A 27,439-nucleotide genomic window follows, 5' to 3' on the forward strand; every position below is an offset into this window, starting at 1 on the left:
ATTTTGCTGCAATTAATTTAGATGGATAGGCTATGCTTATTGTGTATACCTGTAACGTGTACGTTTTCACTATGAGAACGAAAGGGTACCGTTGTTTACCTTACGTTGATTGGACAATTAGGGATAAGCCATGCAATTTATTGTAAAACGATCGAACGGATACAACGTTATTTTAGGAGCCAATCTGCTTGTGGTTAGAATACTACCTTTTATGAACGTTTTGGAACAATGATATCAGATACATGTTTATGATTTTATGATGTATTTGTTTTGTATGTGTATTTTCCGAAATTAACTCAAAACATTCTGAAGAGATGAAGAGAAAAGGAGAAAACCAGATTGTCCTGGTATAGATTGAGATGAGAAGAACCTGTGTGTTTGTGTGTGTGTGTGTGTGTCTCTGTGTGTGCAGTGTGCGTGTGTGTACTAGGACTCGGATGGAAGAAGACATCTCTCTCTGCAATGTCTTTTCCATGTGTAGGTGAACAAGGAATGAAGACCTAGAAAGGGATGATGGGGGCTGTTGGGGCTTCTGTAGGAAAACAGCTTCCCCTGGGCCAGAGCAGCTTCACTCAGTAGCCACGGAGGAAGGGGGTGGTGTTGGTGGTAAACGTGCATGCGTGTGTGTGTTGAGTTCCTGACATTCATATGACTGGACGGCTCATTCACATCATAGAGCAGAGCCAATCGGGCCAGCCAGTAAATTGGAGGTAATATCTTGTGGGTTTTAGTCTGTTTTTCCTTTAGGAAATTTGAATAAACACGTATAGAGAGGGAATGAGTGAGTGAGTGGGAGAGGCCCACATGTTAGAGGAAGGGGGGGGGTTGCTGTCAGGCTCATTTTCTATAATACCTAACTTTAATTTCAGGATTGGGCAGTGTCCAGGTGGCTGCTTTAATGTGCTCCAGATGCTCCAGTCCTCCTGGCTTTTCCAGCGTTCAGGTTGAGAGTCGTAAAAGTGGGAGATTTTCACAGTTCCGCAGACACCCTCGTGTTCTAATTCTCCAGGGGACGGAGAGCGAGCAAGACCGCAATGTTATACTTTGTTTTTATTAAAGCCAATGATTGACAGCCGGTGGAGAATGTTCCAGTTCTAAACCTCAGGGCTTATTAGAGAGGATGACCTGGAGTATACTGGTCTAGAGTAAACTGGTCTGGAGTATAGGCCTACAGGTCTGAAGTGTAATGGTCTGGAGTATACAAGTTTACAGTTTACTGGCTTGGAGTGTACACTGGTCTGGAGTGTACTGGTCTGTAGTGTACTAGTCTGGAGTGTACTGGTCTGTAGTGTACTAGTCTGGAGTGTACTGGTCTAAAGTGTACTATTCTCCTCCTTTAATATCCTACAGGGGGTAGAGAGACAGGCTCAGTGCAGCAGAAGGCCTTTTATACTCTCCAGACTCGTGTCTCTGAGATCAGATCAGGGTGGTGTTGCTGTGCTCCTGCTGGCTGCCTGTTTGGCCTGGGTGGACTTCTGCAGCACCACATGTGCTGGATGAGAAGTTGGAGATGTATACGTTGGCTTGGAGAGCTGTAAACCTGAAGAGTCTCCCACTTTGTGGGGCTTGTAAAAGGATGAAACGCTTGCAGCTGTTGGATTGTGTGTATGTGTGTGTGTGTGTGTGTGTGTGTGTGGGGGGGGGGTGTTTGTGTGTGTTGTGTTCATGGGTGTATGAGAAAGAGTTCCGATTGAACGGGATTGTAAACTAGGGGTGGAGAGAGGTAGAGGAAGAGGTTGAGAGGAAGACAAGGAGAGTGAACAGATTCAGACAGCAAATGCAAGGACAGAAGCAGTGAAGGAAAGGTGAGGGAGGTGGGGAAGAGAGAAAGAACTGGAGAGGATGTGGGTTTGATATTTATACCTTCGACCAGTAGGTGGCAGTATAGCAACATTAAAGTTGCTTGTCTAACCAGGGGGAGGAAACTTATGAATTGGTGAGTGAAGAGAATTATCATCACCCACTGTATTCATGTGTCACACTGAAAAAATATGATATAATAAAAAAGACTTGACATAGTACATTACCACATAGGATGACCTATAATACGGCACAAATATAGAGGTATTTTTATGACAGACCTTTAGGACTGAATATGGCGTGAAACAACAAGAACAGATGAGTGACACATCGCACATAACAGCGTCCCTCCACAGCGGCAGCAAGCGGAAATGTCTTTTTAACAGCCAATGAAAGCTCAGCTTTAGAGCCGAGCTCTGACTAGAGGAATGTTGACACAAAGGAGCCATCAAAGAGATCTGCTGGCCAGTGAAGGGGGCTGGGGAGGGGGGTGTGGGAGGTGAGGGGCAAAAGGCGGGGGGTTCTGGGGCTGTGGGACACATGGCACTCTCACAGGTGTGCTCTTCGGGGGGCTGGGAGAAGGAGGTGCGGGGGGTGGGGGGCGGTGGAGGGGTTGGGGTTGGGAGGGAAGCGGCGAGCAGAGGAACGTGGTGTGAGGCGCTTTGCCAAATGAGCCACCTGTCGTTCCATGTCTGCAGTTTAAGAACTTCCTGCCGTCCGGTCCTGGCAGCAGTAGAGCTCCCAGCTCCCCCTTAGCCTCTACCCACGGAGGATGATCCATCCAACCTTGATCCAGGAAAGAGACTAGAACAGGAGCTTTGGACCGGCGTCCAGGGAGAGAGCTCCAGCCCCAGTATCCAGGGAGAGAGCTCCAGCTCCAGGGTCCAGGGAGAGAGCACTAGCCCAGGGTCTGGGAGACAGACCTGCAGCAGGAGTCCTTTCCGGCCCAGTCCTCCCCAGGGAACAGGCGTCTAGACCAGGAGCTCTAGTCACCAGCTCCCCACATCCCCTGGCCTGCCCGCTGGAGTGCTCGCCGGCCTGCAGCATCTGTGTTTCATGATGAGATGGAAACTCAGACAGAGAGAGAGAAAGAGAAAGAGAGAGGTGGACTCTGGGGAGTCGGCCCGGTCCACCAGAGCTGAGCTGTTTTCAACACCAGGCCTTAAAGAGATGGTTAGAGTACTAAACTGCACTCACGGATCTCTGTGTGTGTTTAAGTGTGTGTGTGTGTGTGTGTGTGTGTGTGTGTGTGTGTAGTGGGTGGGTGGGTGGGTGGGTGGGCGGGTGGGAACCTGATCTGGGTTCTGTGGGAGGAAACAGTTCCGTTCCCCGCTTCAGAACCGGCCTGTTATTGAGATCAGACATGAACAGTAGATTAGCCTCTAACGCCACCTGACAGACAGACAGACACAGCAAGAGACAGACAGACAGGCAGGCATGCAGACAGGTGGAAAGACAGACACAGACAGGGAGGCAGGTAGGCGATAATTTACATTTTCATTCTTATTCAGAGAGTATGTAGATACAGTAGCTATGCAAGGTAATGAAGTTAGGCACTATAGACTGACAGACCGATAGGTAGACAGGAGGGCAAGCAAATGGACAAACATGCTCGCCAGAAAGACAGACATGCTATTTAGTATGGCATCTACATTATGAAGCAATGACGCCGTCCATAGAGTTCCCAGAAACCACTCATTTCCGTTTACTCTGTCACTCTTAAGCCGTTACCTGAGTCTGGTGGTTCTTTCCACAATTACTGGGATGATGTGGAGGGGTTTGTTGTTGTTGGATGACGGCTGAGGTCGAGTAGGAGGGAGATTGGGTTATTATGGTCTGGCGCTGTTGTCCGCAGGTCACAGCGACTCTATTGGGCAGAAGATCAACGATATCCTCCCCATTGGACACCTACTACAGCTCTTAACAGTTCCTACCTGGTTTAATAGTTCATATATTCTCTTTCACAATGCTGCTTGCATGTAGACCGCTACTGTTTATCTGGAAAGCTCAACATTTCTGTGGACAGGTACGGGGACAGAGACTCATTTTGATTCTTGACCACACGGCAAAGTTACAGTGACCTGGTTGGGTTGACCTTATGTTCTGTGTTCAACCAGGACGTCTCCAGGGTCTGGTAGGACAGAAGCAGAGAGGGAGGCAGAGAGAGAGAGAGGCAGAGCGGAAGGCCGTGGAGAAGCATCCGAGGGCATGTGGCCGACTGAGTCCTGCACACATTGGAAAGCTATCACGGACGCGCCAGAGAGCCAGTGGCACTCTTGGGAAAACGGAGGAAGAACAGAGGAGGTGGAGAGGACAGAGGGAGGAGAAGAGGAGGAGAGGAAAAAGAGGGAGCACGTGGCAGTTTTCTAAGGTAAAGCAGAGGACAGTTAGAGGACAGGCAGGCAGGCGTCCTTCCAAGATTCTTTACCTGCAGATGCAATCTGCTGCTTTGGCTCTGCACTCAAGGCTAGGGCTATGGGGCCGAGGCTGAGAGTAGGGCTGAGACCAGGACGGAAGCTGGGTCTGAGGCTAGTGCTGGAGCTGAGGCTGAGGCTAGTGCTGGGACTTAGGCTGGGGCTGAGGCTGGGGCTGAGGCATGTGTTGGGACTGAGGCTGGGGCTGGGACTGAGGCTGAGGCTGGTGCAAATTCTGGGGCTGAGGTTGAGGTCTTATGGTAGCCTTGTTGAGCAGCGATGGGAACAATAACAGTTGTTCAAACTAGTAGCTCTGCTGGAGAACCACTAACAGACATGACATACAGGCACACACATGACACACATCTCTTTAGATCCCGTTCTCTACAGATAGCAGACCAGCAGAGTTTCATGACTGTATATACACATACTTGTTTTATTTGTCTTCAATTCTTTTCCAGCATGAGGCATTTCCAAACTCTATCTTTCTAAACAATATTATGAAGGTCCAGCATGTCTTTTAACATCAGCATGTTTCTGATTATCAGAGTCGCCAAGAAGCACCAGCAAAGTCCATAGTGTCCATAGGCAGAAAACCCCAGTAAGGTCCAGCACATCCTGGAGAGTAGCAGTCTGTATTCCAGACAGGGTCTGATTCATTCTCAGGATGGTTCAAGGATTCACGTGGGGATTGACAGGACGGTTCGGGGGTTTATTCAGGGCTTCTTTTGGGGGTTGACCTGATGGTTCGGGGGTAATGTGAAAACCTGCTGCGCCCTCACTCAGACTCTCCACGGCTAGAGACTTCCAGTTTCTCTGCATGAGACGTTTGCATACGTGGGGTGCTGGACATGGCTGCCGTGCGTATACATTGTTCGGCATGCTGTTTGATCAAACCTCATTCTGAGTCTCTCACAGGAGGGGCAGGGTGGAGTGTGAGAAGGAATGTCCAGTTGTCATCTCCCCACAGGTGGTCTCTCCAACCAAAACCCACCAAGCTTCCCACCCTGAAGTATTGCTCATCAATAAAGATAAGGCTAAGATAAACAGAATCGGAGTAGACATCGTGCCTATTATCCATTGGGACCATCTATTAAATAACATAGTGTTCTTGATATAGGGCATATATAAATACACATCAGTATACATCTACTATATAACACAACTTAAGATAAGTATTTTCGATTTGTCCTTCTTCACGTGAGTGGTGTATTTCCTTCTCCTTTCAGTTCTCTCGTTAGCTTCTGATGGCTGTTTTTCTGTCTCGGTCTCTGTTCTGTGAAAGAGAGAGAGAGAATATCAGCATCCAGCTGCAGCAACGCAGCAAGGCCTCTCACTAACAAAACGTCCCTTGCTAAAACAAATACCAGCACCATCACACACGGATTCTTCTCCAGTAATTGTACCGTTATTCTGAATAACGTGGATCTATCAATGTCCAAGCATCATCAGTAGAAGGTCATATTTGATCCAGTCCACTGTTTTTGTGAGAGACTTGTTTTCGTTAGGGAGAGGGCTCGTTTTAGTGAGAGGCTGCTTTGCATTGCAGCTGGATACTATTGGACTGATTAGCTGGCTTCTACGTTTTGCTAGACTGAAACATCAGCAGGTTTGACCCTAACCTGAATTTCACTGCACTCAGCTGCCACAACATTGTTGTCAACATTATCCTTTCTCCACTTTTATCACAACTGGTATAGTATTGTGGCCGTGTGACACTACAACTGCTGAGGCAAACATTCCCTTAACTCTCGTTTGAAACACTTGATTAGAATAACATAGTAACTTAGTTTGATACATTATGGACTAGACATTGCAAAAACATACCACCACAGTAAGTACCCCAAACTGTGGATTAATGCACCTCCATGCGAGTGTCTTCAAGTCCAGCATTCATTAAGTGTCACGTCTTGTTGATTCCCTTCCTTATGAATTCAAAAACGAACGCACACCTGTCCTGGATCAGTACTCTAAGACGCTTGATAACCACGGAATGAAACGGTGAACTTTGATGACCCCGAAGTCTCTACTCCGCCTTATTTTTCATTCGCCAAAGCCCTATGACATCATGGGCGGCTCGGTAATGAGATTGTATCAGATGTTTATCATTCATCTGTTTTATCACAGGCGACCCGGTGGCCTTGGTTTCGCTGGCTGGCCACTTCCTGCTCGGCCAGCTAGTCTGGCCAGGAAGACAGCCTCACTTTTTCCGTTCTCACCTCTCCTTTACTCTCCTCTTTTCTCTGTGCTATAGTGACACACCTGGTTTGCATTACATCCTCCGGCCAAGCAGAGGGAGAGGGTGAAGGTGGGGAATTGTATTGTTCACGTAGCCACTGGCGATGAGAAGCTACGCATGGGACTCTGTCTCAATAGTCTATCCTTGATTCCTTGACTTGAATTACTACCTTCCCCGCTGTCCTCTTTCTATAGGTATAGTATGTAAATGTTTCTGTCCCCTGGTAGTCTGCTTTTAGATATTTTGAGAGAGGTGCTTTGAGGGAAAAAAACAAGGAAAGACTTTTGAGACTCAACCCAGATCTCATAGTCAAAACACACACCAGTCTTCTAATGGGGGCAGATCAGATAACAAAACACGCTCTCTGTTCGGTGTTCTCATGAAAGCTATTAACCTGAAGAACACAGAATATTGAACACTCCAGAGGCTACTTTGTCCCTTCCTAATGCAATTACATTATGTATTTGCTTTAGATATTACAGTCATTTTTAAACAATATTATTATTGCATTAGGGTGGAAGGGTCTTAACTTTCATACACATTGGTAAAATACGCTCTCCAAGGAATCCTATCACATTTACAAGTGTTTCTGCTTCCACATTACAAAATCATCAACATATTATTTTTTTCTGAAACAAACTCTAAAATATCAATTTACCGAAGAATAGATTTTCCATACTCTCTTTCTTTCTTTATGAGACACTTTCAACACAAACGTATAATTTTGCTTCTGGCTACTGGAAAAAAGGACAAGAAAAAACTTGACGTCGTTGGAAAATGATTGCACTTTTGGCACAATTCATGCAGTCTTGTGATCGTGTGCCACAAAACCACAGTAGCTAATATTTCCTTAACTCTGAATTGGTTTTGTCAGTTATTGAAATTGAATAATCTTTGATTAGGCTAACACTGGGTATATGGAAACCTAGAAGAAAAAAAATATACCACCATAATAAGAAGCACTAACAGGAAGAGGTTTTAAAGTAAGATATCTTTGCTTGCCTGTTATGGTTTGTATACTATCTTAGAATCATTTCAAGCATCCAACAAATAAGTCAAGTTAACACTCAGCTAAACAACATAGTCTTAATTGATGCAAACACCTCACAAACAGTAATAAATCAATGGAGTAAAAGGTTTTCATGATTTTTCTCTGCTTGGTTTTTGTATTTCTTCTCATTTGCTTTACTGGCAATCTAGTCCTAATGATTTAATTACATAAATATGAAAATGAACCAGAATAATCTATTTATTTTGGTATTTGAACTGACTACTTCTCCAAACTGAATTAGAGTCTAACGGTTTCCATATGTCACAGAGCAGCAGACAAGGGTGTTTCAGCCAGGAGCAGGCATACAGCTAGGAGCAAGTCATGGAACTAGAAGTACAGATATTGAATGCTAATTGTGTAAATCCAAATGGACTATTCTGTTAGTGAATTCTGCATGAATACATTATTTTCTTAATAAAAGACCCTGGTATTAGTACAATGTATGATCTCTCCCCCCAAGATTAAAACATACTTCCCACTGAGGGCCAATTCCACACAACCAGCGACCAAATGAATAGGATTTTTCATGTTCACTCCCAAAATGAGATAAATGTATACAGAAATGCAATTGAAGTTTTTATCATAAAAGAAATACGCATAATTCAGTGAACTGAGTAACTATAGGTTAATGGTTATACCAGTGCAATTACTTAGGGATAGAACTGCAGAGCCAGGATAGCCATAATGAAATCTACTTACTCACTTGTTAAAGCAAGTATGGTTTTTATTTAGTCTCACTAAAGTAAAAGTACCCTTCCTGCCCCAGAGTAGGGAGCCAGCATTGGATGAAAAACTTGAGGTGATAATGATTAGCCCTGTATGTTTCTGTCTCTAGACTTCTGTAGCTCCCAGACCATTACAGGAAATGTGTTGAAAAGAGAGACTGAAGCCATATACCATTTATCTGACTTTGTTTCATTTAATTCTATTCTTCCTCTGGAGAAAGAGAGGACTGGGACAAGGTAGAGGGGTATATTTTTTTTCCCAGAGTAACGAGCGTTCTGCGACCGAGGAGCGGTTAAGGAGAGTGGTTTTCAGGCTTCAGACACAACATCAAAGCTGGCCTCAATCTGTTTTGAATATTAGCACAAGAATTAATTGTAGAGACAAGGTTTCAGCACTGAATAAATCATTTAAAGAGCAATTATCTCATTTGCTGGTCGGCTCTGTAATGTGAATGACTTCCAGCCGTGGTACTGGAACCCGTATAAATACGATTGTTTCCTCTCTGTTCATTATTGAGCCGTTCGGTACAGTCACAATCTGTTTCCATACGCCCACATTTCCAACAGGCCAGAACAAATGATGTATAAAACTTTTACTGCAGCTAAGACTTGAATTAGAAACATTCACAGAGCTATGCATTAATACAATAGTCATTTTCCTCTTGTACATTCAAGATCTAATTTCAACAAACGAAACGTCTGGCATTATCAAGCCATCCTAAAGAAGGTTCAATCATGGTACAGTATCCCTCATTATTTCAAGTGGATTGCACATTGTTTTTGAATGAAAAGTTGAAAGTAGTCCAGTGTGAGAAATGAAATATATACCACTGTAAAAACAACCTATAAAATATAACAAAGTTGTTTGTCTCAAAGAATTCTCGCTGGTGAATGAAGCTAAAATGAAAGATGTTAGAAACAGTTTAGGCATGAAGACAATGAAAAACAATAAAAGACCAAATGTACTTGCAACCAGTATTTCAATAGCAACTCTAACCCTAACTTCCCGCATTCACTTTATAACAGAGGTTATGTTGGTACAGTTTTTTGACTGTTCGCATCATCTGTGGATCATTTATTGAGGCTCTCAGAAGTAAACCTAACCGGAATGTCAATTCCGGTTAAGGCCGAGTCAGACGGCAGATGACAGTGGTACTGATGAGGAGAGGAAGAGTCTGTTAACACAGGATGTTCAGGTAAATCACCCAGACAGCTGTGGGATTTATCCAGGCCTTCTGTGGGGACCTCAGCACAACTCTCATCTCTGTCCACACATTTCATTTACGTCTGGCAGTTTGGCCAACAGACTTCCTTGATGGCTCACAGTAGTCAGAACCGACTGCGCAGTTAAAGGAACGTTTCTACCCTGGGATGAAATTGTCCGTGTGGAACGATTATCCTTAATGATACACATTTCTCCCTCTCAACGTTTAGCATTTTAACGTCAGCCGGAAAAGTACATGAACTAAGTGAGCAATGATCCTTTTCAGTTCACCCGGCTGAACTTTCCGGTGCTGACTGCATCAAGAACTTATAAGGCCTTGGCCAAAAACTGTATAGCCACATACTTCACCCTCTGATGAAGTGTAACCATCACTTCCACTTTACCCTGACCTCAACCATCCTCATGCTAAGTCCGCTGTGGCTTGGTCTGGTCGTGTGTGCAGTCCGAGCCTCAGTAATGAGGACAGATAGTATTACAGTGCTCCTGGCATGACCCCTTGCCTGTCGCCACAGACCGCCCCAGCCCTCCCTAACCCTCCCCAACCCTCCCTAATCCTCCCCATCCCTCCCCAGCCCTCCCCAGCCAATCCTGCTCCAGTGAGGCAAGGCTGAGGTGTAGGGTTCCCCTTCTGCTGGGAGACTGCTGGGCAGGCTGACACTTCACTACCAGCTACTCATTCATCACTCTACATATGACCACGGCAAGGTTACGCCAGGTTATGACAGGTTGTGTCAGGTAAGGTTGATGCCAAAATTGAAATGTCAGCCAATGACGTGACCTCCAGATGCCTTTCGGTGGCCCCCCGTGACCCCGTCAGATAAATAAGGCTAAGTATGCTCAGGTCCCCCTTCAAAAGTCTAACCCTTTTGGTTGGAAAGTTAAATCTTCCATGAAATTTACCTCAGTCATGAGCTGAAATAAGAGCTCAGGTCTGGTCCTGGAAGAACGTTATGTGTCTTTGGAAGTTTCTGAGGACTTGAAGGTACCCAAGAGGGTTCTAAAATGACTTTCTTTGAATGCTGAAGGATTCCAACCTGGAATCCAATGAGACAGACAGCTACCATGTCTTCCTAGAGACCTACTATTAGGATTATCAGACCTACTTTCTACCAATATCACACATACTACTATTGAGAATATCAGGCCAGCAGGATACCTTATCCCACCTCCTCAGAAGGCCGTTTTAAAATTGTCCACCAAAAATTGTATATTATCCACCCAACAGATTTTTGATGAGTCGTGTAAAACAACATATGTCATGTTGTCATGAACTTTAAGGAAGTGTCATCTGAGGATTTGATCTAAATCAGCCTACCCTGACTAGATTCGAATACCTACCATTAGAACCCTGAGCTCCAAACCGACTTTGGATCAGTGTTTATAATGATATCTTTGTTGCTACTCACCATTTTCCTTTGGTTGCTGAGGCAGAAAGTGCAGATGTGTTTGGGTTGCGCTGATTGGTCTGTTCCACGGCCAGGGGAGGAGCTGAGCCCATGGGCGTGGTAGAAGGGCGCAGGAGTGTGGCAGGGCTGTCCGTCTCCAGGCCCCTCCCCCACGAGCAGCACGTTGCCTAGGTGACTGATGTAGCTGGAGGCCAATCGCAGTGTCTCGATCTTGGACAGCTTCCTGTCTGCGGGCTCGGTGGGGATGAGGGTGCGCAGGGCGGTGAAGGCAGTGTTCACGCTGTTGGTGCGGTCACGCTCGCGGGCATTTGCTGCGTTCCTCTGTCTCACCTCCACCACCGGTGGACCCACCACCTGCCCGACCCCCGACGCCACGCACAGCTTCCTCTTCCTGTTCAGGTGCAGGCCGGAGGAGGAGGAAGAGCCAGACAGGCGGTAAGGGGACGGCTCCTCAGAGCCCGAGCCCTCACTGGCATTCTCCTCGTCCTCCTCAGAGAGCATGGCAATATCGGAGTACAGGAACCGCCCTGCTGGAGCGGGCGCCGCACGGACCATGGCGAACGACATCTTCACCCAGAAAGGCAAGGGTTCTCTCAGAGTGGCAGACGGGGAAAGCCAGACCCTCAGACCACGGTTAGAATCCCAGTCAGTCAGTCAGTCAGTCAGTCAGATCCTTATTTACTTATTCCTCAGATGGGAGGTTGAAGGACTCATGACGCCCAGTTGAAATCCCTCCTCTGAAGATATACACGTCTGGCTTGGTCACTGAGAACGCCTCCTCTTGCTGGCTGGTTTTGAAATCTCTCAACTCTCTCCCGGTCTGCTTGTCTGCCTGCTTCAAAGCAAGTTCCCTTGGCTCTGCTGCTATGCCTGTGCTTCCTCCAAGAGCAGTCTGCACTCTCCACTCTCTCTCTCTCTCTTTCCTATTCTTTTCCTCTCACTCTCTTTCTCGCTCTCTCCTCCGCTCCACGTGTGACTTCTGTCTGAGTGTTTCCGTATGGTCCCCCTTTTATAGCCCCGGGGAGGAGTCTGTCAAACACTCAGCCCCTCCTCTACCCCTGTGATGCCTGAGTCTCAGAGTAAGAGAAGAAGGCAGGAGGTAGGTAGGAAGTACCAGTTAAAGGTAGCCAAATGGATGGAGGAAGACGTCAGGGATAGGAGGCTAGTAGTTAGTTAGCTAGTAGTTTAGAGAAACTTCTAATTTTCATGATTTATGGCACTGGAACACTGAGATGAATCAATCGGCCCAGGGCTCTCTACAACTAGTAGTTATACAGCTACAGTACTATTTCAGCATGACCAGAAATGTAGTCTGTTCATGCATCTACAGATGCCTCTAGCATAGTGGCTGGTAACAGGGCGGCACTGTTGAAAGATCATCACTCCCCATAATCTGTCAGTTTTCACAATGCCTCAGTCAGCCTAAATCATCTTCCCTTTTTCATAATATTTATCCTGTCTAACTGATGGCGTGAACGTGGCCAATAGCGGTTGCCACGGTTGATTAAACAGGAAAGGCTCGAGGCAAACAGGGAGTGCGGGAGGAAGTGGCGGGGGGCGGAGTCTGCCAGGTATGCGTTGCCATTATCCTCATCACGATGCAGTTGCATGATCTCTCCCTCCGCTTAGCATATCTCTGAGGGTTCTGCGGGGAGACAGACGCGAGCTGACACGATTTCTTTCCTCTCACCCACAGTGGTGCTGCAGGGGAGAAAACATTAGTCTCTGAACATAATCTCTGATACTGACTTATGGGTCATGGCAGTAGCCAACTATACGTCGTTGGAGCAGGAAATAGAAACTTATCGTTGCAGCATTTCCATATTGCTCTCGATGGGAACATTTCAAAAACACTTGGAGGAGTGCTTTGAGTTATTTATGATAATTGGGTGAAGCGAAGCAGTCTCCGCTGTCCTTTTTCAGTCTCTTTGATTTTGTTTGTCCCTTCATTGACTTCTGTTTACGGTCATGCTATTATGTATCCTTTTGACTGTAAATTGTTGTCTCGTTAACAGAGTTTGTGGCTGTTGGGGTCTAAATAACATGATTAGTGCAATCCCATGTGTCACTGGTGTGGGACACGTCTTTTAGGCAGTTCTACAGTAGTATAGTGTAGCACCATCTGATAGTCATTACCCTCCTCCCACACACACACACAACCTCCACTCAGCTTTCCTCTAGAGTGTTATTCATGTGCTGACGAAAAACACTCCTCAGCGCACGAACACACGCACACACACGTGTGCACACACACACACACTTGCCTACCCCCTTTTCAACCCCCACCCCCGGTCCCATTGAACCCCTCTGGCATGGGTCAGGGACCTGTCAAAATTCGGAAACGGTCGTGGGCCCGGTACCGCAGACGTCTGGATGAGGCCATTATAGCGTCTGTCTGCTGTCCAGAGCGATGAGCAAGAGAGGAAAGGAGGGGGGCGGGCGGTACTGTCTGGACACAGGTCTGGGGAGCTGGGGACTGGGTCTGGAGAACCCTTAAAATCAGCCCCCCCCAAACCCCAGCCTCAGGCCCCAGCTCTGCAATTTCATTCCCCTGCCTCAGCTTCCAGTCTCCTGTCCCTAGTCCTCAGCTCCAAGCTTTCAGTCTCCTGCCTCAAGCCCTAGGCTCCATGCCTCCAGTCTCCTGCCTCAAGCCCCCAGGAACCAGGCTCTAGTGTGCTGCTTCAAGCTCCAGGCTCCAAACCTCCAGTCTGCTGCCTCAGCCCTCTCATTCTCAGCCTCTAACCGCAGCCAGGGTCTAAACCTGCCACACTCCTCTCTGCTCCCCTCGGCCCTGGGGAGGACCAGACTCACACAGCTGGGCTTATTAAACAGAGAGAAGGAGGAGAGTGAGGAAAAGAGGGAGAGAGAGAAAGAGAGAGAGCGTGTGTAGCTGGGTCAGGCAACTGAATCCTTCCCTCACGCTGACGAAGGTCACAGTCTCACAACTGGAAGACATCAAATTAACTCTGGGCTTCTCCTAGCGAGAGGGGGAGGAAACCGACCGCCTACACTTAGTTTTCCATTCATATCCTCTTTTATGATATAGCTTCTCACAAATACATTTGCGGTGCACTGAGTTCAAACACATAGTAAAAAAAAAAAAAAAAAAGCATTGTGCCATTTTTTTACGTCCCACTTGAAATTAAGCTAAGTAATGAAAGAAAGCCACAGCAGCTGTGTCTAATCCTGCTTGTCTGTATTTGTGACGTAAGGAACAGGATTATGACTCATTTTCCAAACATATTTGTCAGGGATCAAGCGTTAGTAATTCTCAGTTTTTTGAAAGCAGCAACTACTATGTGATGATCTTGAAAATGGTCAAGTTTATATCCGTTTTCAGTTCAATTTGATGTGTAATGCTTTGCACGTCACTGCTGCATACAAACCAAGTTCGTACAGTAAGGCAACATTAACTATGGAACAGATGCAACCCATCCCAAGCCCTCCACAGGTGTATAAGTTAGTCATTAGCTCCTGCTGCGTGTCACTCCACACTCCACTCCACTCATTACAAACTAGTTACACAGGGTATAAAAGTAAGCGGGTACAAAAGTACGACTTTCTGCTCTTTATTAAAAGGGTTTAAGGATGGAAAATCTCACAGGTTTTTATGCCCCACACTTGAAGCACCTGATATACACACCTGGCCCTAATATGGGCCGCTTCTCTGCACCATGTGTGAACCGTAGGCTGGCTCAGAAGCATGATGTGTGTGTGTGTATAGTTATACAGACAAAAGTGACAGTACAAGTGAAACTGACTTTCACTGTCGAGAAACATCCTAGGTGGATCTGGTCTTTCTTGCAACACAATGGGTTGATTAAAGCACTGTGTGTGTGTTTGTGTGTGTGTGGATAGTTATACGGACAAATCGAATAAAACCAGAGCTCTTTGGAGTTTAACACACTAACTAACGTCGTTGTGGGTCTCAGGCCTATGGTGAGAATCAGTCTGCTAGGATCACACACAAACACACACACACTTACACACAAACACTCACACACACTGCGGCAGTGCTGCGTGGTTCTGCTGTGGGCCTTTACTAGCTGGCTTATAGGGTTCCTCAGGGACTGCTCTCTCCAGCTGCTGCTTTACAAGACTGCAACATCAAACACACACGCCTGTCAGGGTGGGGGATGTGGGGGAGATGGGGGAGGTGAGGGCTGGGACTCCCCCGGTTTCGCCCTCGCTCCCCCCCCCCGCCCTCCTTGGCCCTCGCCACTCACCCGCCACCCCACCTCAGCCTCTCATGGCTTTCTGTGGGCGGGTTAAACAGCACGCGGCCTGTTTCATTGCTGATGACTTCCTTTAGATCCCCCTCTCTCTTTCACCCCTGCGGGAGCTGTTCAGCTGTCTGACAGAGTCACCTGCTTCGCTCTCCACCTCGCTCAAGTTCAAATCCAAGTTTATTTGCCCTTGCAGCGTTTTACTGAACCAGCCAAGTAAGTGCCCTCTCTCCAACGTGAGAAACAAAAGTTGTATCGCCATCACTGACACCAGGAACATATATAACTAATAGGGCTCAGGGAGTTGATAACAAAGATTTAATCATGGTGTGATCAACTGCCCCAATAAATACTAATGGCACTTTTAGATGTTTTCTATCCTAAAACAAGAACTACGGCAGTGTAGCAGTTCGCCTTCACTCTGCCTGGAGACAAGAAAAAAGTATCTGTTATTTTATAGTAAAATATCTGTGTAGAAGTTGATGAGAGAGGAGAGGGATGGTAAGAGAGTCAGGTGGCTGAGCGGTGAGGGAATCGGGCTAGTAATCCGAAGGTTGCCAGTTCGATTCCCGGTCATGCCAACTGACGTTGTGTCCTTGGGCAAGGCACTTCACCCTACTTGCCTCGGGGGGAATGTCCCTGTACTTACTGTAAGTCGCTCTGGATAAGAGCGTCTGCTAAATGACTAAATGTAAATGTAAGAGAGGAGTGTCTAACATCCATGTGGTCATATATCCTGAAGCAGGATGAGGAGGGGGGGTGCCAGAGACCTGAGAGCTCTGGCAGTGAGAGCCGAGTTAGTCTGTCTGGGATGATGGATGGAGGAGCGTAGTTAAGAGTTGATAGGAATCAGAGCACAACTCTCGTCTCTTGAGTGTTAACGTCCTCAGCTTCAGGGTTTTATTGCCCGTGCCTTAAATTCTCAGGGGCAGTAGCTCCTCCGCAGACAGACGGCCTGAGCTGCAGTTTCATCCCCATCCTGCTCCTCATCTCTCCGTTTACTCCTCTTCATCTCTCCTCCTCCGGATGTCTCCTCTCCTCCTCCTCCCCTCCTCGCTATTTTATCCTCCTATTCCCCCCTCCATTTCTCCCTCCCTCTCCCCCTGGCTCCTTGCTGTAGTATCCTCCACCTCCCTCTGCTCCTTCTTCTCTCCTTGCTCCCTGATGCAGTACTCTGTTTCCTCCTCCTCCTCCTCCTCCTCCAGTAGTGAGCTGAGCTTCTTGGCATCTGAGAGCTGACAGCATGGAATCTCAGACCAGACTGACTTCATAGCGTTGCATGAAAAAAAAAAAGGATGTCGGGCTGGGAGGGGAGTGTGGGGGGGACGAAGGCAGCGAGGGAATGCAGAGCCGCAAAAATGCAATAACCAGTAGGCATTTAAAGAGAGGGAGGGGGGAGGAGGAGAAGGACAGAGAGAGAGAGAGAGAGAGAGAGAGAGAGAGAGAGAGAGAGAGAGAGAGAGAGAGAGAGAGAGAGAGAGAGAGAGAGAGAGAGGGAGGGAGGGAGATGGCAAAATCATTTTTGCCACTTCATTTGAGACAATGACATCACCAGCCATAATATTATCCTCCTCGCTGCCACTGGCCGACGTCCCCGCCGCGGCCTCAGCCAACGGCAGGCTGGAGAGAATCACCAGAATACCTTCAAGCCTTCAGCGGTGGAACTGGCAGCCCAAATGGAAAGAGAAATGTAAATGGATCGGAGTCACCTTTAAAAAACAAAGGCTGGTATAGAAAATATCCTGAATCCTGACTGGGTTTGCCCTGGCCAGTGTTGGCAAGTTTAGAGACACTTTTAGAATCTGCAGTCTATGGCTAAATACTCACATTTCATTTCATTTTTGGGGGATGATTTCTCAAATGGATTGTGTTACATAATGTGCAGCTGACTTGGACTAAGAACTCTCAGCTTTGTGGGCTGGTTGCCAGGCAAACAAAAACACTCACCAGTCAGGCCACAAGTTCCATCTGAACACAGAGATGATGTCATTACAGACGATGCAGCTGGTCCTGGTCTTGTGTGTGTAGACACCTGGAATAACGCATGTCCCCAGGAGACAGCCACGACACGCCCCGCCTCTCCCCTGTCGCAGCGGCTTATCCCCGCTGACCCTCTGCCTGCAGCGATAGTGTACCTCTTTGCTGATCATTGTATTGTTAGGCCCTGTAACTTATGACACTGAACATATGACATATAAACTACCGACAAATTATGGACGGTACCGCTGCTATAATTGCTGCTATCACAGCAGCTAAGGGAGTTTGGACCAGATCCCGGTCTGCTCTGTCCAGGCCTCAGCTCTGAGTCTTGTGGTGGCCAGAACCCAGCTGCTATTTTCTACCATGCAGGCTTGTTAGCTCTGCCTGGATGGTTTCTAGTGGTTTGTAATGTAATCAGTAGCTGACTGTCTGCTGACATCATATGCTGTATACCCACTATGAAGTCACGCCTCTGGATTTTACTAGTAGGGGAGTTTAGAACGAGCCAGGACCCAGCCACACATCTGGGTTTGAGTACTGTACACTGCAGTACAACATAGTACAATACAGTACCATATAACACAGTATAGAACAGTGCAATATAGTACAGTATAGAAAAGCGCAGTATAGTATAGTATAGTACAGGAGAGAACACTGCAATATAGTGCAATATAGTACAGTATAGAACAGCATAGTACAGTATAGAACAGTATAGGCTGAGAGGTGGTGTAGCCATGCTGTTGTGAAGAACCACTGTGGTCAGATTCATAACCAGTCCAATCTAGACAAGCTTAGGCTATTCTTTGTGTCACCTATTAAGTGAAACGGTTCAACTTTGAACTGCCATTCCGATTGCCTGGACTAGTGTACGCTTGGCTGAGACTGGAAATGGCAACCCTTGTAATAGGGATGCTCTTTTGGTCCAACGGTTAAGATTTGGGCTTAGAAAGAACGTCCAGAACCTTTCCACAGCAGCTGCCATTTTGATTCTGGTCGCTGACAGAGGCCAGAACAGCTTTTAGGGGTTACAAATCACCACAACATATTTGTAGAGGCAGAGCAGGTTAAAACAAAAAATAAACACTTGGGTGGGAGAGACGTTTACAACTCAGAACCATATCTTTGCTTGACGAAATGTCATAAATTTGCGATATTATTTTGCGATGGAATTCCCCAATATTTTTCTTTCTTTCCAGAGGTGAGGTGCTTGATTTACATCCAAAAGCTGCTGCTGTGACAGTTTTTCACCGGAGAGGAGAAGTGCAACGAGTATCGGCCATTTTGAAACATATTAAGCGCTTTAGCAATAATTGGAGACCTCCTTAGCTCATAACAGCAATCGCTTCCACATGACATTCTCTACGCACTCTGTTAGGTCTAAACTGTAACTTTGCCAGTTTGTCTTTGACTATATTTCACTACAGTGAATAGTATTGACATGTGGATCAAACACATTATTTTCTGGTTCTCAAGAATAATATTTTTCTTAGAGCGGTTATTGCTGTTATATTTCAAATGACACTCACTCTAAGAAACGTAGCTGCTTTTGGTTACGGTATATTGCATTGACCTGAAACAGCCATAAAGGCCATGAAGTGAAGTTGATGTTACAGCAGAGTTGACATGTCTGGACCAAGAACCACAAGGCTCAATCACTGGGCACTTGAAGCAGATCTGCAGGGTTCTGGTCAGGCTCAGATGACAGCATATCTACAGGTTCTGGATGGTCAGAGTACCCGAAGAATCAGGAGGCCTGTTCTATGACAGGCTACAATTTTCCAGAACTGGCCCACACTCATGACATAATCTCCACCTTTCTACTCTGTAGAACAGAACCCTCAAAATGGAATATGAGAAACCATTGGGTAATTTTGCAGAAAACAGACTTCGAACAATATCGACCACATTATCCAGTTCAGAAGGTTAGAGAAGGAAGTGAGCACATTCACAGGAATGGAGGTTAGACAGGATTGGCTCCATGTGACTGGTTCCTTCAGGTGGAGCAGCCAAATACACACACACATGCACAACCGAATGCACAAGCACATACTCATGAACACGAGCACACACACACACACACACACACAAACTAACACAAACAAATTTACCCACACACATAGACACAAGTACACCCATACACACGAAACAAACAAAAAACACCCCAAAAGATTTAACCAGTTCATGAGAGGTGAAATGGGCCTCTGCAACTTGTGTCACTGATAGTCCTACACACACCTAGACAATGAGGCTCCTTGTGAGATGAGCGATGTTCTGAGGGGGCCCTGCCAGTACAAACAACTAAAGACAGAAACAGCAGAATCTCAGCTCAGTAGAATATAACTTCTGCAATGCATGGAAAATCTATCACCTAATAAAATTATTTTAGAACGACTCATCTAAAGGTGAAATGTGTTCAGTCAAGACACTCACGTATTAGATTTGAGCATTTATTGATTACCATAGACATGGAAATAGGTTTGACTTTGGCCGGAGTGGATGTAACTAGGGGAAGCACTCCCTGCCTCTAGCATTAGCGAGCAACATAGAATATGAGGCAGGGAGCAAATAGAGAAATAATCCCCCCTGATGGACACTAACATACAGACAACACGGGGGGGATGGGGGAGAGTGGCAGCAGCACAATAATACAACAACGGGAGTGAGGGTATCCGTGCGGTCTTATAATGCCGCCTGGACGTGGGCCAATGGGCTTGAAGCAACCTAACACAGGTGTAGTTATTGAGTGTAATGAAGCGCGCTGCCCGAGTGCCATGCCTGAACTAGGCTTCACTCATTACTAACTACAGGTAAAGTGTCTGATATTATTCATCATACATTAATACAGTCAGAATTTAAAGGCCATAACCTGAATTACACAAAACAGGTGTAAGACTGTCCTGTAATAAAGCTAGAGTGGATTTAGACTGACAATGACACTGACATCTCACCACCTTCAGACACTACCTACGGACCTCATAAATAGGAAGGAAGCAAAATACACTAAATGACTGACATATTACTGTATCAATATGCTTCAAATAACATAGACATAATCCTTCCAAACACAGATAATAGCTCCAAAATGACCTGCTAAAGCTAATTTAACAATGATCAATTTCTTCCTTTGAGGGTTGTACATGTTAAAGTGAGCATATTTAGACACCCTAGATGGAAAACCAGAAGTCCTAAAAATACCATCGTACCTACTTCGGGGTGCAAGACTGCATTATAAGCTCATTATTGAGTAACCTGACGTCGGTATGTGTGCAATAACAGGATGTGGTTCTGTGGTTCAGATGACCACACTTCCACTGGGCTGGAGAGGGATGCGGTCACCTACTGTAGGGTTAGAATATGGTTCTAGTATGCAGGGCCGGCCGTGCTAGTATTGTACATGAGCACTCCAAAATCTCTGGCTACCTAATGTGAGGTCTATACTCTCAGTGAGTGCATATTACAGAGGAATGCTGTAGCATTAATCTCTGACAACTATTTGATCAATTTGAATTGTTCAAGTTAAATCAGCTGCTTGCATCATCTAACCAATAAGCTGTGTTGTAAACGGAAGGTTACATTTCTTAAGAAGTTTTTGACATATATTAACATTGTTTTCTGAAGAGAATTGTGCACTGAACAAACTCCTCTCCTCTCATCACCTTTTCTCTCCTCTCCTCTTTCCTCTCCTCTTTCCTATCCTCTTCACTCTACTCTCTCCTCTTCTCATGCCTTCATCTTCTCCTCACCCTCAGAATAAGACCTCAGAGCCCCTGATGTATCCCCCGGCTCCCTCCCTTCTCAGTGCGTCTGGCGTTGGTTTGGGGGTCCAGCTGTAGCGTCCCCGCAGGCCCATCAATCTCCCTCCTAAACCTCTACCTGGCCCACGCTCAGAAACGCACTTCCACTCCAGGAAGCCGGGGGGCAACCCGATCCCCTAGCTAGCCTTTCACCGTATCACACGCGGGTAGAAAAAAGAAAAAAGTCCTTGTTTTTCTAAAGGCGGACAGTATAGCTCTCGTTCCAAAGTAGACAGAGCTGCTAAATGCATTGAGGCAGAAGCAATGTGGAGCACACAGTGCTGTGTTATTTGTTGTTGTAGCTGAAGGGGTTAGCTGTGGCTAGGCCACAGGGAGCAGCTCACCTCCTGCTCTTGTTGCTCTCTGGCTTGCCATTCTTATTGCTGTGTGTGTGTGTGTGTCCCTTACACGGTGACCATTTGTGTGTATGTTTTTGTGTGTGATTGTGTTCCGGGTAGTTGAGCGGTAGCGGACATAGAGAACGCTCCTCTCTGTTTATCTGTTTAGTTTTTTACTGCTCCTTCTCAGGTGGAGCGTGTCAGAGCAGCTGTCAGTCACAGTGACTGCTCAGCTGGCGGGGGACTGCTCTGGATAGCTGCGGGAGGGGTGGGGGATGGGGGAGTGCTCACCTGCTAGTACAAACGAACCCTGGACATGGGCTACAGGCACCTAAGCTTCTCTTGTTTTTTCGGTGGTTTCCTTGTGCTTCCTTGCTACCTTGTCTCAGTGGTGTGGTGGAGATCTCAGATCTGAGTTTTGAGACCCTTGGAATGTCTCCTTTAATGTGAAGGCAAGGAGGAGAAAGACACATAGAGGACACAAACAATTCTGTGGAAGACCTCTAAGAGTCAGTGTAGCATCCTGAAAGGGAATCTAGGTTTATTAATCATGCCTTTCAAAATTACATTTTGGGTGGGTAGACCCCAAAAAACGGTAAACTATAAAAATGTTTCTGTGAAATGCTACCGAGATATAATATGTACTGCCCTAGAGTTTGTCCTGAACTATCTTTAAAGGTCTTGCTGTGTTATTATAGACGAGAGCTGCTGAGCTATCCTCTGTTATAGAAGAAAGGATGTGTGGGCTGGTGCCAGAGAGTTCTATGGCTCAGCCTCCCTGCCAAGCAGCCAGAAGCCAATAATGGGCCTTCTCTTCTCACCACCTCAGCAGCCCGTGGGCCTGCTGACTGGCTGTCCTCCTGGAAGGAGAACGGTGTAACTTTACACCTCTCTGTCTGTCTGTCTTCTCTCTCTCTCTCTCTCTCTCTCTCTCTCTCTCTCTCTCTCTCTCTCTCTCTCTCTCTCTCTCTCTCTCTCTCTCTCTCTCTCTCTCTCTCTCTCTCTCTCTCTCCCTCTCTCTCTCTCTCTCTCTCTCCCTCTTTTTATTTTGTGTCCATCTTTCTCTTCTGTCTCTCTCCTCTCTCTTTGTCTTTTTTACTCCATCTCTCCTTTTTCTCTCTTTCTTTTCCTCTCCCTCTCTTTCTCTCACACACACACACAAACAGACAGTGCATACACACACACACACCTCACATCTCCTGACGGCAGACCAAGCTGTCTGAGCAGGCACATAGCAGGGGAGTGAGGTCATATGGTTCTGGGGACGGGCATTTTTATTCCCTTCAAAAATGTATGTAAAGTATGAATGATGGTATTTGGATGTAAAACTGGCAATTAAGGGATTCACTATCCAAACATTATCGCTTGTTTGCTCTATATACATGTCAGTGAGGGTTGGCTAGGCCAAGCCTAACAGATTAGCTCAGAGGAGAAGAGGTGTAATGCAGGACTCGATCCTGGGGTGGCCTGACATATACGACCGTATGGCATGCACTCTTGGACCCTGAGATTCAGAAGAGAGAAAAAGAGAAGGAGAACCCATATATTGTGGGTGTTGAGTGTCCTCAGGAGAAGGCCAGTGCTAGTTAGCAGCTGTTTAAACAGCAGTGTGAGCGTGCCTAATAGGAGAGGGCCCGCGGAGCCTGTTAAGTGACGTGTGACAATATAGGATGGGGGGGCTGTGTTGGGGCTTCGACATAGCACACAGATACTGCCAGAATGAGTTGTGGACACCTGTCATATAGTGCATTCTGAAAGTATTCACAGCGCTTCACCTTTTCCACGTTATGTTACAGCTGTATTCCAAAATGGATTAAATGCAGAAAAAAAAGCAAATTTATTAAAAAAAAATAACGAAAGAATCACATTTACATAAGTATTCTCTGGATAAGAGCGTCTGCTAAATGACTAAATGTAAGTATTCACAGCCTTTGCCCTGACACTCAACATTTTGAGTGTGCATCCTGTTTCCACTGATGTTTCTACAACTTTATTGGAATCCACCTGTGGTAAATTCAGTTGATTGGACATGATTTGGAAAGGCACACACTAAGGTCCCACAGTTGACAGTGCATGTCAGAGCACAAACCAAGCCATGAAGTCCAAGGAATTGTCTGTAGACCTTGTGTCGAGGAATACCTAGGATTGTAGGCACAGATCTGGGGAAGGATAAAGAAAACATTTCTGTAGCATTGAAGGTCCCAATGAGCACAGTGGCCTCCGTCATCCGTAAATGGAAGAAGTTTGGAATCACCAGGACTCTTCCTAGAGTTGGCCGCCTGGCCAAACTCAGCGATCGGGGGATAAGGCCCTTAGTCAGGGAGGTGACCAAGAACTCTATTGTCACTCTGACAGAGCTCCAGCATTGTTCTGTGAAGAGAGGACAACCTTCCAGAATGACAACCATCTCTGCAGCACTCCAGCAATCAGGCCTGTATGGTAGAGTGGCCAGATGGAAGCCACTCCTCAGTATAAGGCACATGACAGCCCGTCTGGAGTTTGCCAAAAGGCACCTGAAGGATTCTCAGACCATGACAAACAAAATTCTCTGGTCTGATGAAAACAAGATTGAACTATTTGGCCTGAATGCCAAGCGTCATGTCTGGAGGAAACCAGGCACCGCTCATTACCTGGCTCTCGATGTGCAATCTAACGACTCTCGATCATGAATGGGGACGTTGAAATAGACCTGCACTGGCATGTCTTGATAAAACTCTTTAGTCAATTGTCTTCCAATTATCTTCCTTGCTCAAATGTACTGACATAAATGTACCCTCAAATGTATTAGATCTCACGTTACACTAAAAGCTTTGTGCAAAGGCATTCCCCTTTTTATAATCTCTAGATAAAAGCACGAACATTTCAGTTACATTTGTTTCAATCCAGCCCTCCTATTCTGGTGAGGAATTGAGGTAGATCTCCTCACCCTAAGACTCACCTGATAAATCCAGCAGAGCGTAGGAAGAGACTCGTCATTCTGGAGACTTCAACCTAGCCGTTCCAGCCCTGAGGTATTCTTAGCTTTTCACTGCCTTCATTCATGGCAAACTGGAGTGAGAGCAGTGTCTGCCGTAAAGACTGAACTGCCTGTGACCCTGCTCTCTGTCTCAGACCTGGCCATGGATTCAAAGGAGAGCCGGATGCTACAATGACATAAGCATCAGTGGGCTTTTTGAAGAGAGAGAACTGTAACTGTACTTAAGCAATGATCCATTTAGCCTATTTATATAATGTGTTATTATGGCCAGCATTCTATGCTGACACCCTACTGTACCTTAGATTAAGGCCAGGTACTACAGGTTTAGCAGCATACAGGTTTAGTAAAACTGAAGTTACTATGTAACTTCAGTTCCTAAGGAGTTCTGAGCTGTTTCCTGCTGGTGTACTTACCTGATTGCTTGATCAGTTGATTGCTTGATCATCGATTTTTAGGATATTTAGAAAACATACATCCCCATACTACAGCTGTTTATGTCTTCGCAGAATTAGCGAAAGCACAATACACACAAAACATGGAATTTTTTTCTGGGAGTTTTTCCTTGTCTTCCTTGAGGGTTTAGGTTGGTTGAGGGGCAGTTCTATGGGCGTATGTGAAGCCCTCTGTGACATGCTTGCGTGTAAAAAGGGCCATACAAATACATTTGATTTGATTTTAATCTACCCTTATTTTCATGACGGAATTATTCAGGACAGTGTTTTTCATATTGGGTGATCCCCAGGTTTGATTCTATCAGGTATGACTGAGTTCATATTCTAGTACAAGGTGCCAATGGGTGTGCTGTCAAGCCAAGAAGCAGCAGAGATTTAAGAGAAACTCAACAGATCCTCCAGCGAGCTGCTCCAGTCTCCCCGTGATGAAGTGTCACATCCAGGCAGGCCACGCCGCCAAGAACAACAAACACGGAGAGAAGGACATGGGGAGGACAGAGAGACGGACAGAGAGGAGGACAGAGAGAAGGACAGGGGGAAGGACAGGGAGAAGGACAGGGAGGGGATGGAAAGAGGAGGGGGAGAGAGGAGAGAAGAGGATGATGGAGAGAGCATGGAAAGAGGACAAGGGAAGAGGACTGAGAAAGGGAGGGAATGGGAAAGACACTGGAGGACAGGGAGATAGAGGGGACAAAGAAAAGGGGCACGCTATTATATCTGAAACTGAATCTCGGAACTGATTCAAGAAATTCCACAACTGTCCCATTTTGAAACAAGACACGGCCCCAAACCCCACTACAACTGCTACCATTATGGCATTTTTCCCTAAATCAGAATGGGAATAAAAGGCTCCTTGAGTCCTGGTATTGGATTGTTTGGCTTCTAGTCAAAGCTGTCTGTAGGCTATGAGGAAGGAGAGCTTGAGTGATGATGTCAGGAGCTTTGGAGGGGTTCCCTCAGGGCTAAGGGTTAAAGTTCTCAACTGGAATACAGTTCAAGGCCTACCTGAGGTATGGGCACAGCAGAAGGTGTGTGTGCTTGTGTGTGCATGCCTCATTTGTTTATGCATCCATGTTTGTGCATGTAAGTGTGAATGTACGCGTCTATGCATTTGTGTGTGCATTGTCCAAGATCTGATTGGTTTTGCGTGTTTGGGTTAGGCCTCGACTTGGCGGCCCCTCCAGGCTGCCTCTGAGGGCCCGGTATTAGGGTGATGTGTGGGGCTTGGAGGGTTCAGCTGTATCAACAACCGTTGCTCCCCCTGCACCCCCTGCACGAGGTGCTGTGCCCTAGAATTGGTCTTAAAGGCTTTGGCGTGTGCCTGACCAGACCATTACTGAATATTAAACACCCTAATTTTACAGCATATAAAAATATTAACAAAGAGGACTTTGCCTGGAGGGGGGTAAAGATTTGTTGAACTGCTACATGGATTTAATGGTATTAAATCATTTCCATAGGTTTGGAACAGTGTAAAACGCCCCTAAAAACCTACCCACAGAGCCTGTTCTGTTTCTAGGTATCTCTGATTGTAACCCCAACCTCACAGCTCTACAGTAACTGCAGTATGAGTGTAAAAAGAAAATCCTCTAGTTATCAGCCTCTTTAGATTAATGGTCAGATGTAATACTGCAGAGCAGTGTTTATTGTACCAAGCAATTTACAAGTGAGGTAGTGATTGGTTATAGCTGAAGGAACCCAAACACACAAACACACACACACACTCCCGATGGGTCATAGGGCAGTCCTGCCTCTTGGCCTTTCATATGTTTAATGTTGTTTTATAAAACTGTAAACCTCCACTCCATCTCGTCTGTCTTCCTAAACCTTTCATTACGGCTCGGTCTAATCCCTGGAGAACAGAATGGGCAGCAATAAGAACACATTAATTTCTGCAAGGGGAACATACTCAGAACCGTGAAAAATACTGAGCTTTATAAACAGTCGGCACCCGCAAATCAACTACTGTGGTATTTAACTGAGGTCACTGAATTTTTGCCATGAATGGTTCCATAATCGTCCTTGCTGTTTATGCAGACTTTTAGTCATGGTAGGTAAAAATGCACTATATGGATTGTGCTAGAAGGCAAAGGAAAAGTGCACAACGAAAGGATACAATAATCTTCTACAAAATAAAAAGACATGATGAATCTCCAATGAATGTAATGTACTTTAGACTTTCTTTAATAAAAAAATACTTCTAATAAATATGTTTCTCCATTTCCATTCTGCACCCAGAGTACTGTCCTAGTGTAGTGGACATATCCGCACACATGTCTGCACGCACACACTCAACCATGGTTTGCACATACACACATAAGCTACACACACACAAATCCATACACGGAACCCAGACTAAAATTTCCTGTGGATTTGACACTTTCATTTGGCAGGTGCGTCATTTCAGTTTACAGTTGGTATAATGAAGTTTAAATATCAATAAATACTTTTCTGCTCCTGTTACCACAGCTGCACCATTTCCAAACAGGATTTGTGGTCTGCAAAAAAAAGTCTGCCCTAAAATGCTAAAAAGGTACAACAAATGACAAACAAGGCTACCATCAGTTAAACCACATTTACTAAACCAACTCATTAGTCTACTGTACTGCTACAGCTGTATAATAACTCAAACGATTTGATTCCCCTTGATCTGCCAATCCCTATACCAACATATTTCACTTGTTCTGTAATTTCCATACCACGAAGACACATAGACTATACAAAGACAATGAACTTACCTGAGCAGCTTACAATAATAAACCAAGGTCTATTTCTAGACTGGGTTGACCCTGCAGTTCACTAGCACAGGCTT

General features: G+C 45.9%; 1 protein-coding gene across 1 annotated transcript; it reads right to left on the reverse strand.

The window, feature by feature from the left end:
- Positions 1–4,639: 4,639 nt before the first annotated feature.
- Positions 4,640–11,825, reverse strand: LOC134023916 (basic helix-loop-helix transcription factor scleraxis-like). The gene is made up of 2 exons (XM_062466273.1): positions 10,861–11,825; positions 4,640–5,490 (listed from the first exon to the last, which is right to left on the reverse strand). Exons 1-2 carry the CDS (start codon positions 11,425–11,427, stop codon positions 5,452–5,454), a joined length of 606 nt encoding a protein of 201 aa, XP_062322257.1. The 5' UTR covers positions 11,428–11,825; the 3' UTR covers positions 4,640–5,451.
- Positions 11,826–27,439: the final 15,614 nt, after the last annotated feature.

Source organism: Osmerus eperlanus, chromosome 7, assembly GCF_963692335.1.
Source record: "Osmerus eperlanus chromosome 7, fOsmEpe2.1, whole genome shotgun sequence".
NCBI lineage: Eukaryota > Metazoa > Chordata > Actinopteri > Osmeriformes > Osmeridae > Osmerus > Osmerus eperlanus.